This window comes from Phoca vitulina, unplaced genomic scaffold (assembly GCF_004348235.1).
Source record: "Phoca vitulina isolate PV1807 unplaced genomic scaffold, GSC_HSeal_1.0 scaffold21, whole genome shotgun sequence".
Taxonomy (NCBI): Eukaryota; Metazoa; Chordata; class Mammalia; order Carnivora; family Phocidae; genus Phoca; species Phoca vitulina.
This window is the reverse complement of record NW_022589724.1, coordinates 23,198,570-23,215,297: the sequence shown is the minus strand read 5'-3', so window position 1 is coordinate 23,215,297 and position 16,728 is coordinate 23,198,570. Positions and strand designations below refer to the sequence as shown.

The 16,728-nt window shown below is 41.7% G+C and overlaps 1 protein-coding gene across 4 annotated transcripts in view; it reads left to right on the top strand.

Moving 5' to 3' along the window:
* NR6A1 (nuclear receptor subfamily 6 group A member 1) overlaps nt 1-16,728 on the top strand; it is a 228,322-nt gene that overhangs the window by 195,661 nt on the left and 15,933 nt on the right. For 2 of the 4 annotated variants that reach the window (XM_032418841.1, XM_032418839.1), the window contains exons 4-7: nt 4,610-4,665; nt 12,434-12,588; nt 13,937-14,164; nt 15,523-15,777. In XM_032418841.1, the coding sequence (XP_032274732.1) occupies nt 4,610-4,665; nt 12,434-12,588; nt 13,937-14,164; nt 15,523-15,777 (694 nt within the window). The remainder of the gene's footprint in view (nt 1-4,609; nt 4,666-12,433; nt 12,589-13,936; nt 14,165-15,522; nt 15,778-16,728) is intronic. The other 2 variants (XM_032418842.1, XM_032418840.1) reach the window with 1 other exon arrangement.

Sequence of the window (16,728 nt, the reverse complement as noted above, 5' to 3'; positions counted from 1 at the left end):
AGAAAGTGTATGTGTTTATATATTTTTTCTTAACTATTTGGGAGGAAGTTAAAGACATCGTTCCTCTTTGTTTTCTAACATAACCAGAGCACTTATTATCAAATCAGGAAATTTAACATGGTATAATACTGTAATCTAATTAGCAGACCTTATTCAAATTTCACCACTTATTTCAATATCCTTTATAGCAGTGTATTTTTTGTGATCTAGGAGCCAATCCAGGATCATGCATTACATTTAGCTTTTATGTCTCTTCCGTCTCCTTTAATCTGAAATGATTCCTCATCCTTTTTTTTTTTCTTGAATAACATTGTTAATTTTGAAGAAGACAAATAGAATATTCCTCAACTTGGGCTTGTCAGTTTCCTCACAGTTACATTCAAGTTATGCATTTTTGGCAAGAATGCCACAACAGCAACGTTGTGTCCTTTTAGTGCATTCTATCGAGAGCGCATCGTATAGCTTTGCCCTACTATTGGTCATGTTAACTTGAGTCACTTGGTTGAGGTGATGTCATTTGGGTAAGGTGGTGTTGCCAGATTTTTCCACCGTAAATTTCTGAGTAGAGGCAACAACATGTGCGGAGGTAAAACTGTAAAACAGCATGACATGTTCAAGGACTAACAGATAGTTGTCTGTCGGGGCACCTGGGTGGCTCAGTCGTTAAGCGTCTGCCTTTGGCTCAGGTCATGGTCCCAGGGTCCTGGGATCGAGCCCCACATTGGGCTTCCCTGCTCTGCGGGAAGTCTGCTTCTCCCTCTCCCACTCCCCCTGCTTGTGTTCCTTCTCTCGCTGTGTTTCTCTCTGTCAAATAAATAAATAAAATCTTAAAAAAAAAAATGATAGTTGTCTGTAGTTACAATGTAACGTTTGTGGCAAGAGATGAAGATGGGGAACCCCAGAAGAATGAGATCATAGGAGTGTCTTGAATGCTAAGCTTTAGGGAGCTTGGGTTGAGCCCATAGACCAAAGGGAGCCACCAATGGGTTTTGAGCAGGACTTTGATGTAGTTAGCTTTGTGTCTTACTCTCCTTTCCGTTTCTGGGTTTGGTTTGGCTGCCCAAGCCTAAGTGAGGAATGGTAGGTACAGCAGTTCCAGAGCAGAAAAAGCATTTGTACTTCTTTTAAGCAGATAGAAGAACTATAGCTGCTGCCACTCAGACTTGGATAAGAGATACAGCAAAACCATTCCTGTGACCTTGCACCCAGAAGCCCTTTGTTTTTGTTTTTTTTCTAAATCAGTTCAGTACAAGAAAGATTCTCAGCGCCGCTGAGAAACTTGCTCTTAGCTCAGTATAGCATCAAGGAATAAGCAAAGAATCAGAGGACCTAAACTAAAATTCCCCCGCTCTGTCAGTTCTTCCCTGAGTGGTCTTGAACAAATCCCTTTACCTCTCTGAGCTTCAGGTTTTTTCATCTCTAAACTACATAGATAATAATAATGTACACCTTCCAAGAATCAAATGTGATATCATATTTATGAATACATTATAAGCTTTAAAATATGATCCAAGTTTTTGTTTTAACAGAGGCACTGTGACACATTGTATTATTTCCCATACTTCAGGCAGTTTCATGCCATCTTGACAAATTTTACAATCTTTGACCAAACCAGTACTATTATTTATATTCTTCTTTATTTTTTTAAAAGATTTTATTTATTTGAGAGAGAGAGCAAGAGAGAGTGAGCACGAGTGGGGTGAGGGGCAGAGGGAGAAGCAGACTCCCCACCGAGCAGGGAGCCCGATATGAGGCTTGATCTGGGACTCTGGGATCCTGACCTGAGCCGAAAGCAGACGCCCAACCAACTGAGCCACCCAAGCACCCCTATATTCTTATTTTGTTTGTTTGTTTGTTTTTTAAAGATTTTATTTATTTATTTGACAGAGAGAGACACAGTGAGAGAGGGAACACAAACAGGGGAAGTAGGAGAGGGAGAAGCAGGCTCTCCGCTGAGCAGGGAGCCAGATGCGGGGCCCGATCCCAGGACCCTGGGATCATGACCTGAGCCGAAAGCAGATGCTTAACGACTGAGCCACCCAGGTGCCCCTATATTCTTCTTTAAATCAAAATTAAAAAAAAAAAATCAAAGTTAATTTTCAAAGGGGATTTTTTATCACCTCAGTGAATGGAAAATCAGTATATTTTAATGCACGTTAGGGTAAGTGTATAATTAAGAGTTTATGTACCACCTAAAATTTTGTTTCTCCAGTAGTATGCAGACACACTATGGGAAAAACTAGTTGTGGAAAGAAGTCTGGTCTTAGTATAATAGTCTGGATTCCAACCCTGATTCTGCTGTTTAGTTTCTGTTACTGTAAACAAAGTACTTCATTTTCCTGAGCCTTACATTCATCTGCTCAATGGGAGTGATACTGATAACTTCCCTCATGGGTTTGTTTTACCCAAGATATACCTGAAACACAGTACATGTCCATCATGTGTGACTTTCCTTAGTCCAAGGGGGGGTTGAGAGACAACACGAGCTTTTAAATATCAGAACAAAAAATTGGTTAAGTTGTAAATCTTTAAGATTTGTGGCCCTTAAAAAAGAAAAACGTGTTGAGTTCCTTCCTCACCTCCAAGACAGTGAGAGTGAGATATCAAGTAAAATGTATTCAGTGTTGGATCTGCTGATGATAGATCTTTATTCTGCACCTGTGAGCTGAAGCAAAGACATAGAGAACTCAGTATTGGAAATGGAAGTGTCTGAAGACTGTCATTGACTCTAGAACAGCAGAGAGGGAATTTTAAGGATTTTTAGAACTTGAAATTAGGTTGAAAGAGAGCTCCCAACAAAAACCAGTATGCATCTGGCTCTAATATAAACTGTATGTTTCCCACTCCAAATTCACAGCAGCCTTGTAAAGCAGACTATGTTGTCTCCATTTCACAGATGAAGATGTTAAGGCTCCAGCAAAGCTGGGAATGGAACCTTGGTTTTTTAATTACTGTGTACATAGAAAAGAGGCTGGGTAGAGGGAAGTATTAGTTATTGAATACCTACTTTATGTGCCAGGCCCTATGCTTGGTGCTTTAGCTATGTTATTTTATATGTGATCCTCAGAATACCCCATAAGATAGGTTCCAGTAGCCCCATTTATTCTTCAAGAAACTGAGGTTCAGAGAGGTGAAGAAACTTGTCTGTAGTTACACAGACCAGGCAAAAACTGGATTTATTAATTTATTTTAAAAAGATTTTTTAGTATTTATTTTTGCGAGAGATCGCGCACAAGTGGGGGGAGGGGCAGAGGGAGAAGCAGGCTTCCCGCTGAGCAGGGAGCCTGATGCGAGACTTGATCCCAGGACCCTGGGATCATGACCTGAACCGAAGGCAGACGCTTAACAGACTGAACCACCGAGGCGCCCCAAAAACTGGATTTAGACCCAAGCTTGTCTAATGCTGAAATGTGTAATCTTCTAAGGATACCAAGGATGATGTCTGCTTTAAGGAAAATGAACTTCCTGTTAGCCTTTCAGTTACCACAGGAACTGAGCGTTATGCTTGGAACCCTCAACCCTGCCCCAAGAACTTTCTAGATTCTTCATGTTAATTTTTCTGGAAGCAGGTATATTATTTATATATGTATATATATACATGTATATGTGTGTGTGTGTGTGTGTACATATATATATATGTATATGTATATATAGCAAAGCTTACTCTCATGATGCTGTTAGCTTATCTTCTGTTGTTAACATTGCCTCCTCCAAGCTAGCCTCCAGAGAGGCCATCACAAAGATTTTTCGAAAATGCCAACCTGACCACATCCATCCCCTGCATTCCATCTTATCCTCAGGTTCCTCTGCTGACGTCCATACTCTTACCCTAACATTAAAGGCTATCTATGATCTGGCCCCAGTTGGCCTCTCCAACATCCAGCTTCATCTCTTGGTACTCTACACACAGGCACGCACACACACACACACACACACACACACACACACACAAATGAGTTGAGGGGGAGGGGCAGAGGAAGAGGGAGAGAGAGAATCCCAAGCAGGCTTCACATCCAGTGCAGAACCCTACACAGGGCTCAGTCTCACAACCCCGAGATCATGCCCTGAGCCAAAACCAAGAGTCTGATGCTTAACTGATTGAGCCACCCAGGCACCCCTTTACTGACTGCTTATATAGAGAGAAACGAATCAGATCAAAATTTTGATTAATTTAAAAAAAAATTTGTTCTTCTCATCCTATAAATTAGACTCAAACTTAGCCTGGAAATAAAAAATACTTTCTTTAAAAATGGAAATATTCTTTCTATCCCTCTCTTTGAATTTACTGAAGCCTTCAGATGCCTCATCCTGGTGGGATATTTGTAACTGTGCACAGGACTATTAATAATGCTGTCACCTTTGCTGAGCATATTAAATGCATGCAGGGTGTGCAGTATGTGTCCATTGCCCTGGGGGCCCAGAAGTATCTGTTGCCTATGACGTAGCCTAGAATAATGGAAAGAGTATATACTTTGGGTCCAGAAAGACCTCTGTTTTGATCTTGATTTCACCAATTATTACCTCGTGCTTTTGGCCAAGTAAGTTCTCTTTTTGTGCCTAGATTTCTGTGGGTATGCTTTTGACCGTCTTGACTTATGTTTCCTTCCAGCAATCAGAGAAGATGGCATGCCTGGAGGCCGAAATAAGAGCATTGGGCCCGTCCAGGTGAGTTCTAGGCCTGTCTTTTGTGATACATCCTGGAAGCCCAGTGCTTCTGGTGTTCCTGTAGCTGCTTACCTTGATCTTCTCATCTCCTGATGGGGGGAGCCATCTTGCTTTCATTCCCATAAAATTGCTTTTAGAGCCTGGTTATGAAAGTGCTTTGAAAATCTTAAATATGTAACATAATGATTAAAGCTCTTCTTGTGATTCCCTTAACCGTTCCCAAGGATTTCACAGGAAGTGAACCCAATTCTGGTTCTAAACCATCCAGAGGATTTTTTATGTCAGTCACTGAAGGTTGTCGATAACTTAGCCTGGCAGAAATCAGTAGGACTACTTTGCTGTTCAATGTCTGTAAAGATATATCAGCAGAAAGTTCATTGCCTTACTTGTAGGGTAGGAATGATAATACCCATTCAGTCTCACAAATATTTAAGTACTTACTGTGGGCAGGTCCTTTGTACTGTGAACTCAGTCTAGTGGGAGAGACAGATGTGTAAACAGACATCAGAGTATAGTGAGTGGTAACAGGGGATGCCCAGGGAGTACAGAAAGGAGGGACTGCTTCTTCTTTTTTTTTTTTTTAATTGGAGCCGTGGTTGGGAACTGAAGACATTCAGGGAAGCCTTCCTAGAGAAGGTAAAGTTTGAACTGAGTCTTGAAGGAAAAAGGAGGAATTAGTTATGCTGGGAAGGGGTGGGGAGCCAAATATCTTCTATTCCTGCTAGACAGAACAGACTTTAAAAAGACCACGAGGTGAATCTTTAAGGAATCACAGGAAGTTGATGCGGTCAGGCTGGAGCGCTGGGCACGTGTAGTGGAGCGGCAGATGAGGCAGATTCCTTGAGTTTGGAATCTGTTCTCTAAAGAACGGCCTTCAGCTATCTTTGATTATAACTTCTTAGGTAAAGCCTTTGTAGGGCCAGCCTATGCCAACTTGTTCTTACTTGACAACAGAAGAACTTCACAAAGGTAGAAAATTGGATCTGTTTATGGGCCGATAAGTGAGTCCTTCAGCACACTAGTGAGTAAGACCATGCCTCAAGGATTATTGGTGTGGACCAAGAGACAACTACTAAAAGCTTTTAGGTAGAGAGAGAGACGTGGTCGGATTTGCATTTTATTTATTTTTTTATTTTTTTTTAAATTAAAGATTTTATTTATTTTTTTGACAGAGACACAGAGAGAGAGGGAACACAAGCAGGGGGAGTGGGAGAGGGAGAAGCAGGCTCCCTGCTGAGCACAGAGCCCGATGCGGGACTCCATCCCAGGACCCTGGGATCATGACCTGAGCTGAAGGCAGATGCTTAACGACTGAGCCACCCAAGCGCCCCAGTCAGATTTGCATTTTAAAAAGATCATTCTAGGGGCATCTGGGTGGCTCAGTGGTTGAGTGACTCACTCTTGATTTCGGCTCAGGTCATGATCTCAGGGTCATGGGATCAAGCCTCACATCAGGCTCCTTACTCAACAGGGAGTCTATTGGAGATTTTCTCTCTCCCTCTCCCACCCGCCCCCCGCCATGTGCTCTCTTTCTTTCTCTAAAATAAATAAATAAATCTTTTAAAAAAGAAATTATAAAATTACAATTAAAAAAAAAAAGAAAGAGGGGCGCCTGCGTGGCTCAGTCGTTAAGCGTCTGCCTTCGGCTCAGGTCATGATCCTGGGGTCCTGGGATCGGGCCCCGCATCGGGCTCCCTGCTCGGCAGGAAGCCTGCTTCTCCCTCTCCTGCTCCCCCTGCTTGTGTTCCCTCTCTCACTGTCTCTCTCTCTGTCAAATAAATAAAAAAAAGAAAAAAAAAAGAAAGAAAACTTTTAAAAGAAAAAAAGAAAGGGGTGCCTGGGTGGCTCAGCAGGTTAAGTGGTCTGCCTTTGGCTCAGGTCATGATCCCAGGGTTCTGGGATTGAGCCCTGCATCAGGCTCCCTGCTCAGTGGGGAGCTGCTTCTCCTTCTCCCTCTGCCGCTCCCCCTGCTTCTGCTCTCTTTCTCTATCTCTGTCAAATAAATAAAAATAAAAAAAGAAAGATCATTCTAGCAATAGAAATTGTTTGTGAAGAGCTGGGTAAGTGTCCATGAAACTGGGAGCAAAGAAAAAGCAGTTTAAAGGGTTTTACAGAAGTCCAGCCAAGAGATATAGATATAGATAGATAATAGATAGTGGTTTTAAGTAGGACAATGATAGTACAATTTGAAGGGGAGAGAATTAGGTTCAAGAGAGATTTAATAGGTAAAATTGATAGGATTTATCCAGTTGAATGTGAGGGAATGAGAGAAAGACAGAAATTCATAGTTGTTTTGAGACATATGCTGATGAAATATGGGGAATTTCCTAGCACATATATGCACTCACTCAGGCTGTGGGTATGTGCTGTGTTCATTTCTTTTTTAAAAATCAAACATTTTTATTCATGTTATAATAAAAATTAATTTATTTTGGTCTATACCCATATGTGTTCTTATGTGTGTGTGCAGTAAAAAACATATAACATGAAATTTATCTCCTTAACAAATTAAGTATATGGTACAGTATTATTTACTATATGTACATTTTTGTACAGATCTCTACAATCTTTTCATCTTATAACTGAAACTCTATACCCATTGAGCAACAACTCCTTATTTCCCCTTCTCCCAGTCCCTGGCAACCACCATTCTACTTTCCCTTTCTAAGAGTTTGACTACTTTTGGGGCGCCTGGGTGGCTCAGTCGGTTGAGCGGCTGCCTTCGGCTCAGGTCATGATCCCAAGGTCCTGGGATTGAGCCCCGCGTCAGACTCCCTGCTCATCTGGGAGCCTGCTTCTCCCTCTCCCACTCTCCCTGCTTGTGTTCCCTCTCTCGCTGTGTCTCTCTCTGTCAAATAAATAAAATCTTTAAAAAAAAAAAAAAGAGTTTGACTACTTTTGATACCTCATTTAAGTGGAATCATGCAGTATTTGTTCTTCTGTGACTTCCTTATTTCATTTAGCGTAATATCCTCAAGGCTCATCCACATTGTAGCATATGCCAGGATTTCTAAGGCTGAATAATATTCTATTGTATGTATATACCATATTTTGTTTATCCATTCACCCATCAATGGATATTTAAGTTGTTTCCATCTCTTAGCCATTGTGAATAATGCTGCAGTGAATGTAGGAGGGCAGATATCACTTTGAGATCCTGGTTTCAGTTCTTTTGGATAAATACTCAGAAGTGGGATTACTGGGTCATTTGGTAGTTTTATTTTTAATTTTTTGAGAAACCTCCATACTGTTTTCTATAGTGGCCACACCACTTTATATCCCCACCCAGCATTGCATAAGGGTTCCAATTTTCTGCATCTTCTGTGGTACTTCTTATTTTCTGTTTTTTTCTGATAATGGCATTCTGGATAGTTGTGAGGTGATACCTCATTATGGTTTTGATTTGTGTTTTTCTGATGATTAGTGATGTTGAGCATCTTTTCATATACATGTTGGCTGTGCTGTTTACATGTCTTTGGAGAAGTTTTTTTTTGGTATGTCTATTCAAATCTTTTGCCCATTTTTATTTTTTTTTTTTAAAGATTTTTTTATTTGTCAGAGAGAGAGAGGGTTGAGAGAGAGAGAGCACAAGCAGGGGGAACGGCAGGCAAAGGGAGAAGCAGGCTCCCCGCTGAGCAAGGAGCCTAATGCGGGACTCAATCACCCTGGGACCATGACCTGAGAGCTGAAGGCAAACGTTTAACCTACTGAGCCACCCAGGCGTCCCATTTTTAAATCAGGTTATTTGGGGTTTTTGCAGTTGAGTTGTAGGAATTTCCTATATCTCTTGGGTATTAACCTTTATCAGATAAATGGTTTACAAATATTTTCTTTCATTCTTTAGGTTCCTGTTGACTGTTGATTGTTTACTTTGCAGAAGCTTTTTATTTTTTTATTTTTTTAAAGATTTTATCCATCTACTTGACAGAGAGAGACACAGCGAGAGAGGGAACACAAGCAGAGGGAGTGAGAGAGGGAGAAGCAGGCTTCCCGTGGAGCAGGGAACCCGATGCGGGGCTCGATCCCAGGACCCCAGGATCATGACCTGAGCTGAAGGCAGATGCTCAACCACTAAGCCACCCAGGCGCCCCATTGCAGAAGCTTTTTAGTTTGATGTAATTCCATTTGTCTGTTTTTGCTTTTATTGCCTGTACTTTGGATATCATATTCAAGAAGTCATTGCCAAGGCCAATGTCAAGAAGCTTTTTCTCTGTGTTTTCGTTTAGGACTTTTATAGTTTCAGGTCTTACATTTAAGTCTTTAATCTATTTTGAGTTGATTTTTGTATGAAGTATAAGAACAGAATCTAATTTCATTCTTGTGCATATGAATATCTAGCTTTCCCAGTATCACTTGTTGAAGAGACTATTTTTTTTTTTTTTTAAAGATTTTACTTATTTATTTGACAGAGAGGGTGAGAGAGCACAAGCAAGGGCAGCAACAGAAGGAGAGGGAGAAGCAGGCTCCCCGCTGAGCAGGGAGCCCGATGCGGGACTCGATCCCAGGACCCCGGGATCATGACCTGAGCCGAAGGCAAATGCTTAACCATCTGAGTCACCCAGGCGCCCCTGAAGAGACTATTCTTATGTTGTCTTGGCAGATTTGTCAAGATCTTTTGACTATATATGTGTGGGTTTATTTTGGAGCTCTCTATTCTGTTCCATTGGTCTGTAGGCCTGTCCTTACGCCAGTACCATACTGCTTTGATTACTGTAACTGTTAATATGTTTTGAAACCAGGAAGTGTAAGGCCTCTAGCTTTGTTGTTCTTTGTCAGGATTGTTTTGGCGATTTGGGGTTCTTTGGGTTTCCATATGAGTTTTGTGATTGGTTTTTTCTATTTCTGCAAAAAATGCCATTGGAATGTTGATAGGAATTGCATTGAATCTGTAGATCAACTTGGATAGTATGGACATTTTAACAATAATTGTCTTTTAATCTGTGAACAGAGGATGTCTTTCCATTTATTTATATCTTTAATTTCTTTCAGCAGTGTACAAGTCTTTCATCCTTTTAGTTATGTTTATTCCTAAGTATCTTATTCTTTTTGATACTATTGTAACTGAGATTGTTTCCTTAATTTCTTTTCCAGATTCATTGTTAGTATATAAAAATGCAACTGATTTTGTGTTACTTTTGTATCCTGAAACTTTGCTGAATTCTTTTGTTAGTTCTAATAGTTTTTTGGTTTTCTATTCATAAGATCATGTCATCTGTGAACTGAGATAATTTTACTTCTTTCTGATTTAGATGCTTTTTATTTCTTTTACATGTCTAATTGCAATGGCTAGGACTTCCTACTGTGTTAAATAGAAATAGTGAGAGTGGACATTTTTGCCTTGATCCTGATCTTAGAGAAAAAGCTTTTAGTTTTTCATCGAGTATAATGTTAGCTGTAGGCTTTTCATGTATGGCCTTTATTTGTAGTCATTCTTTTTATATTTAGATGCAGTAGAAAGTTTATCTGTTGGAAAAAATTCTTAAGCATTTCCTGAATGAAAAACCTTCTTCAGCATTACTCAGTGTCTTTTGAGTACCCTTCTCCCACCATAGCAGGGATCTTCAGTCACTTACGTCTCTAGAATGGAGGGAGCTGATGCTCAGAGAAACCTATTTCATCTGTCATTGTATTTGACTTTTTGATACTGAGCATATAATTTTCCTTTTGTCTCTTACTTTTTTAGGTAGTGTTAAGAAGAGAGAGCTGTGATCTCCCAAGTTCTTAACTATGTTTAATTATAATTAAAAATTAGGGATAGAATTATGATTTATTGAGTACCTGTTGTGCACTTCATCACTTTATCTTAGATTAACCTCAAGTCTGTCTGATTCAGTTCTGTACCCTAAGAGGGAGCCCAGACTACTAAGTGGGTGGTATTATCTTCATTTTCTATGTGAGGGAACTAAGGTTCAGAAACTTGAGTGACTTGCCCAACAGTAAGCACCCAGTTAGGAAATGACAGATGAGATCTGAACCTAGATACAAGCCCTCCTAATATGTCCCATCCCCTTAATGCATCAGTGACTGCCCAGTGTCCTCTGAGACCCATATGGAGAGACAGATGCAGTCCAACTTTGGCTCCCAGCTGGAATAATCTGGTTTATCAGGACTGGTTCTTTTCACCTAGCTCAAGCACTTTCATGCCCTCCAAGCTCTGGTATTGCTCTCACTACCATCACTGAGGCTGCTTCTCAGGGTCTCAGTAGATGTCTTGTAGTTTGATGGCGTCTTTTGTCTTTACATGTCTTATAAAATCTGAGATTTCAGTGTTCTAAAGATCCCTAAGAGAAAAGGTTTGTTTTGTTACATGTAATTGAATAAAGAAAGACTGCCCCTCTAAGTATACAAATAGAAGTTTGTTAAGACCAATCACTCAACTTCTGTACCAGTTAAATGTTTCTTGTTTTCCCTCCAAGTCCTATGTGCTGGCTGGCTTCCAATTCTAAATGCCTCCTGTATTTATGATCAGAGCAGCTCAAGGTTTCTTCACAGGCTGCTGGAACAAAGAGTCATGCAGGTTTGAGTCAGACAGACTTGAGAGAAAATGTCCTCCCAGGCTTTCTATAGGAACAAGAAATAAAAATTTATCTGGCCCTTACTCCTTCCTATTCATTCTCATTCTGTGCTGAGTTTAGCCAGTTAGGCTTCAACTCTGGGTTAAACACTTTATAGAAGATGTATTTATTCACTCCCTTTATGGTATGGTAGCTAGAGCCATGGACTGAATACTTGGGTACTTTGGCCTCTTCCTCAAACTCCTCCTGACCCATGGGCATACAGTGTGATCTTGGGCAAGTCAGTTCACTTGTCTGACTAAAATTTCTTCTTATTTCTTCTGTAGGCTTGGGAATATCTTTCTTACTAAGAAAATCCATGTGAAGTTTCATGGACAGTGCTTAATAAGTGAACATTTGTTTATTTCTCCAACATGCATTCTTTGAGTACTTTTTTCTGGATTCTGTCATAGCCTTAGGTCTGATAGAGGGTATTTTTATGATACATTACCATAAGTGCTATAAAAATAACAATAATGATGGTGAAGATATCATTGTCAACTTTCCATAATTGTTGCTATGTGTTAAGGCCTTTTCTAACCATGTGATAATGTATTAACTAATTTAATCCTCACAACAATCCCATGAGATGGATACTATTATTTTCCCTACCACACAAATAATTTTTGTTCAGATTTTGAATTTAAGTTCAAATAGTTAAATGACTTGCCTAAGATTGTACAACTAGAAAGTAGCAGAGCCTGTATTGGAACAAAGGTGGTCTGACTCTAGAATTCATCCTTTTAATCACTGTGCTATTCTGCCTATCTCAGAATACACAGAATTAGAAGTGGATAGAAGAAGGACCTAAAATTTTGTCTAGGTAGTGATAGAAGGATTCACAAAGAAGGTGACATTTGAATTGGGTCTTAGAAGGCAAGTAGGAGTTTGTTCTTGAAGAGTGGTGTTTCAGGGGTAGGAAAGAATAGACTCAAAGAGAAAGAGTGTTGAAGAACGTGAAGGCTTTGTGGCTTGAGAGGAGGGTAAATGGACAAGAGGAAGGCCATAGTGAGCTATGGTGCTGGGAAACAAGCAACTGAGCTGTCCTAAGGTTAGTGAGAGACCCTGGAGTATGGAGGTGGAGGAGAGGGAATCTGGATGTCTCTCTAGAGAGTTCTGGGAATCCTTGTGAGGTTTAAATAAATTCTTGGTCCTAATGAAGGAACAGAGGATATCCTGAGCACCCAATCTAACGTGTCAATTCCTTGTCAAAGATATCAGAGGAAGAGATCGAAAGGATCATGTCTGGGCAGGAATTTGAGGAAGAGGCCAATCACTGGAGCAACCATGGTGACAGCGACCACAGTTCCCCTGGGAACAGGGCTTCAGAGAGCAACCAGCCCTCACCAGGCTCCACACTGTCCTCCAGGTGAGCTTCAAGGCAAACCCAGCATCATCTAGGGACCACCCAAAGAGTAGACCCACAAGGAACGTCTGGGCTGGGTATTCCTGCCAGTCTGTCTCAGCCATTGTACTCTTGTTCCCTCAGTCTTTGGGGTAGGGGCTAGGATGACACAAAGCAGCATTTCACAGCCTACTTTTTGCTGAAGACCTTGAAAATGTCAGCAGTCTCTTCTGCAGGCTAATGAAGTGATATAGCTGCTGTCTGTGCCCATACGGTCTTTACCTAACAGAATACCATTTTTAAATGTAGCTCTTTTCTCATATTTAATATCACGGAAATAAAACAAACCACATTGACTATATTGAATTAAATTCTCATTTCTCTGTCTCAGCAAGAGTGAAGATTTTCACTTTATAAATTTTAAGAAACTGAAAAATTTTAAGCTAATTAAATTTGCTGCTGTCATGGAATACCAACTGGGAGACTCTTGGTTCAAGAATGTTACCTTAAGGTAGTCGTTAGGTGTAAAATGTAGCCATCAGCTACCAGGGTAGATTTCCTTTTTGCAGAAATCTTTCTTATAGGAAAGGGATTGATGAACTTTTTCTATAAAAGCCAGATAATAAATATTTTAGGCTTTGCAGGCCACACAGTCTGGGTCTCAAATACTCAGCCCTACCATTATAGTGCAAAAGCAGCCAGAGACTATGTAAATGAATGAATGTGGCTGTGTTCCATTAAAATTTCATTTACCAAATGGGCCATAGGCTATAGTTTGTCAACTCCGGTTACAGGAAATGCATCTAGGTAAAGCCAGAGGATTTTTGTTTTAGGTGACAGAATGGTTAGATTTCTCCAGGAAAGGGAAGAAGATAAGAATCTGCCTTTCTCTTGGTATTTTATTATACCTTTTATTCGTTTGATTGTTCCTTTTTTGTTACTTCCTTTAAATGTTTAGGGAGTTCTTGCCAGATTCCATGTCAGAAACCTTGCTGGATTTGTTTTATGGCCTGGCAAGACCCTTAGCCTGTCTATGCCTTAGTTTTCCTAGCAGTAAAAAAATACATACCCCCACCTTTGTGGATCATAGTCTGTGAGTATCCATTAAAATCTCTTCAAATGTGACACCTATATAAAGAATTTATTCAACCACTCTTTATTTAGTACCTATTTTGCCAGGTCCTGGGTGTCCAATGATAAATCACACATACAGACACCTGCAGAGAGTCCCTGTCTAGTGGGGGAGACATGCATGTAACCATTAATTATGTCCCTGATGAGGACAGACTGCATGGCCAAAAAACACCTTAGCCATCTTGAGCAGGCAGTAGACCTGCCATGGTTCTGCTTGACATGAGACTTTTCTCTTCAGTAGGTCTGTGGAACTAAATGGATTCATGGCATTCAGGGAGCAGTACATGGGGATGTCTGTGCCTCCACACTATCAATACATACCGCACCTTTTTAGCTATTCCGCCCACTCGCCACTCCTGCCCCCACAAGCTCGCAGCCTGGATCCCCAGTCATACAGTCTGATTCACCAGCTGGTGTCAGCCGAGGACCTGGAGCCACTGGGCACACCCATGTTGATTGAAGATGGGTGAGTGCCCCATTTAGCCCTTGCAACTTCAAAATGATCCCTGCCCCACACCCACCTTCATCCCTGGCTACTAATACCCTAGGCTTTGGAATGAGTCAGGGGGGTATTGAGTAATGACTCCAGCATCAGAGGACAAAATCTGTATTTATCTTTGAAGTCAGCGGTCCCTTGTTTTTCTCTTGAGCATCTTTTTTCCGAGTTGGGGCTGTTTATCAATCCTTATGGAATTGGGATTAAAGGACTTTTGTTTCTGCTTGGGCCTAGGTAAGCCAGGCCCTGAGGTGGTCTGAGTGCTTCTCTGGCTCTGAGCCAGAGATGAGCTGTAATTCTGGGAATAATTATACATCAAGTCCAGGCTCATTAACAAGGCATTCAAGGCACTAACTGGTTGTGGACTGTCTGCATCCCTAGCCAGTGTGCCCATTGGTAGCCTGGTGCCACGTGCGCTGTGTGCAGACCTGAGTGGGTGGAAGGAATACTCTTGTCAATCCTCTGTCAGCTCTACTAACTAGATACTATTTCAGCCTTTAGGCCCACCAGTTGCTGCACCCATTACTCCTTTGGCCTGAGGCATAGGCTGTTTGTTATCAAGCTTAGACCCCCTAGGATATATCTATCCTGAGATTTCTTAAGCTAGTCTCCAATATCAGAAGAGGAAATTCAAAGATCTGCTTATAAGAAGGCCACACAAAATCTTTATAAACTTGGGTGTGGGGGTGTGGGGGTGTGGAGATGAGTCATGCCAAGGGGCCTTGAGGGAAAGAAAACTGGGACCCTGTCTCATCCAGCCCAGAGATGAGAAATGCCCTGTTCCTTCCATTCAGCAGTAGCTTACAGGGGCTGAGCAACTTTAGTTTCTGAAGTCTCACCACCAGGGGGTGCAATGAGAGCAGGAAAATCTTCTGAACATGTTCTCTTCTCTTTCAGTCATATGGCCTCTGGCTCATTTCTGTGCCAGTCCCTGTATTGGGTGGGCACCAGATCCGCCCTACAGGAGCTCTCGTTGCCAAAACTAGTGCAGGAGTGATGGAATTTTCTCTAACACATGGAACACTAGTGGACACCAACATTAAAAGTCATATTCCCTAATAAATTGCACAAATTTCCAAGCCTCCTTTCCTTTCTACAGCCTTTTCTCACCAAACCCACCTCTCCAGCCCTGAGCTTGCTGCTGGCCCCAGTCCTGCCCCTTTATCATTAGACTCAATTGAATGGAGCTGGAGACCCATGATCAAGGGCAAGGAACCCACTGCTAGAGACCCTTTTTACTCTTAGGAGTACCCTTTCCCTCTGCCGCCCCCCCCCCCATCCTCCCTCTCTGGCCACTGGAAGTGATTTTTCACTGTCCCTACCCCCAGGTATGCTGTGACTCAGGCAGAGCTGTTTGCCCTGCTTTGCCGCCTGGCTGATGAGCTGCTCTTTAGGCAGATTGCCTGGATCAAGAAACTGCCTTTCTTCTGCGAGCTCTCAATCAAGGATTACACGTGCCTCCTGAGCTCTACCTGGCAGGAATTAATCCTGCTGTCCTCCCTCACCGTTTATAGCAAACAGATCTTTGGGGAGCTGGCTGATGTCACTGCCAAGTACTCACCCTCTGATGAAGAACTACACAGGTAAGGGTTGTTGGCTGGGGAGGAAGTCCCAAGCAACCAAACCACCGTCATCCCTGCAAAGTGGGGATGGAGTGCCCCCACTGACCCTCTAGAGGATAGGAATTAAAGCCACACACAGGGCTGGTTTTGAATCCGTAACTCTGCCACTGACTAGCTTTGTAACGATAGTTAAGTCTCTGCTTCCTACGTTCTGAATTTATAAAATGGGATAGATAATACCTGTACCTCCCCAACAAGGTAGTTGTGAAAAATAAATGATACTGTGCAGCGAGCCTTAGCAGAGTGCTACACTATTATTATTTTTTTATCACATCTGGATTACTGAGATAAGAGAATGTATCTGGGCAAAACAAAAACCTAAACTCTAAACTTCATCTATAAAGTGAGAGGCTCTGAGTTATAGTTTACGATTCAAGGACAAGCTCTAGAAGTCACAGTGTACCTACTGTATGCCGGGCACTGGGCTTGGTATTTCATGTTACTGTCTTACTCTTTTCTCATAGCCTCTAGCATTATAGATGTTGTTACGCCTATTTTATGGATAAGAAAACTGAAGTTCAAAGAGATCCGCCCTTTAATGTTTTGGGTTTGAACACAGAGCCTCGATTTGAACCTATGGCTGCCCAGTGTCAAAGCTTAGGCTCCTTGACTGCATCTGAGATGCACTGAGGTGGTAAGAGCATGGGGCTAAGAGACCGAGCCGCTCTCTTCAGTGTTTTCTGGCGTAACTTCTCATCCTACTTGGCCAGGATCCTAATCTCCCTGTCTAGCACAGATCTTTCTCTCACTCACTTTGGTTTTTTCTGTTAAGATTTTATTTATTTATTTGACAGAGAGAGATACAGTGAGAGAGGGAACACAAGCAGGGGGAGTGGAAGAGGGAGAAGCAGGCTTCCCGCGGAGCAGGGAGCCCGATGTGGGGCTCGATCCCAGGATCCTGGGACCATGACC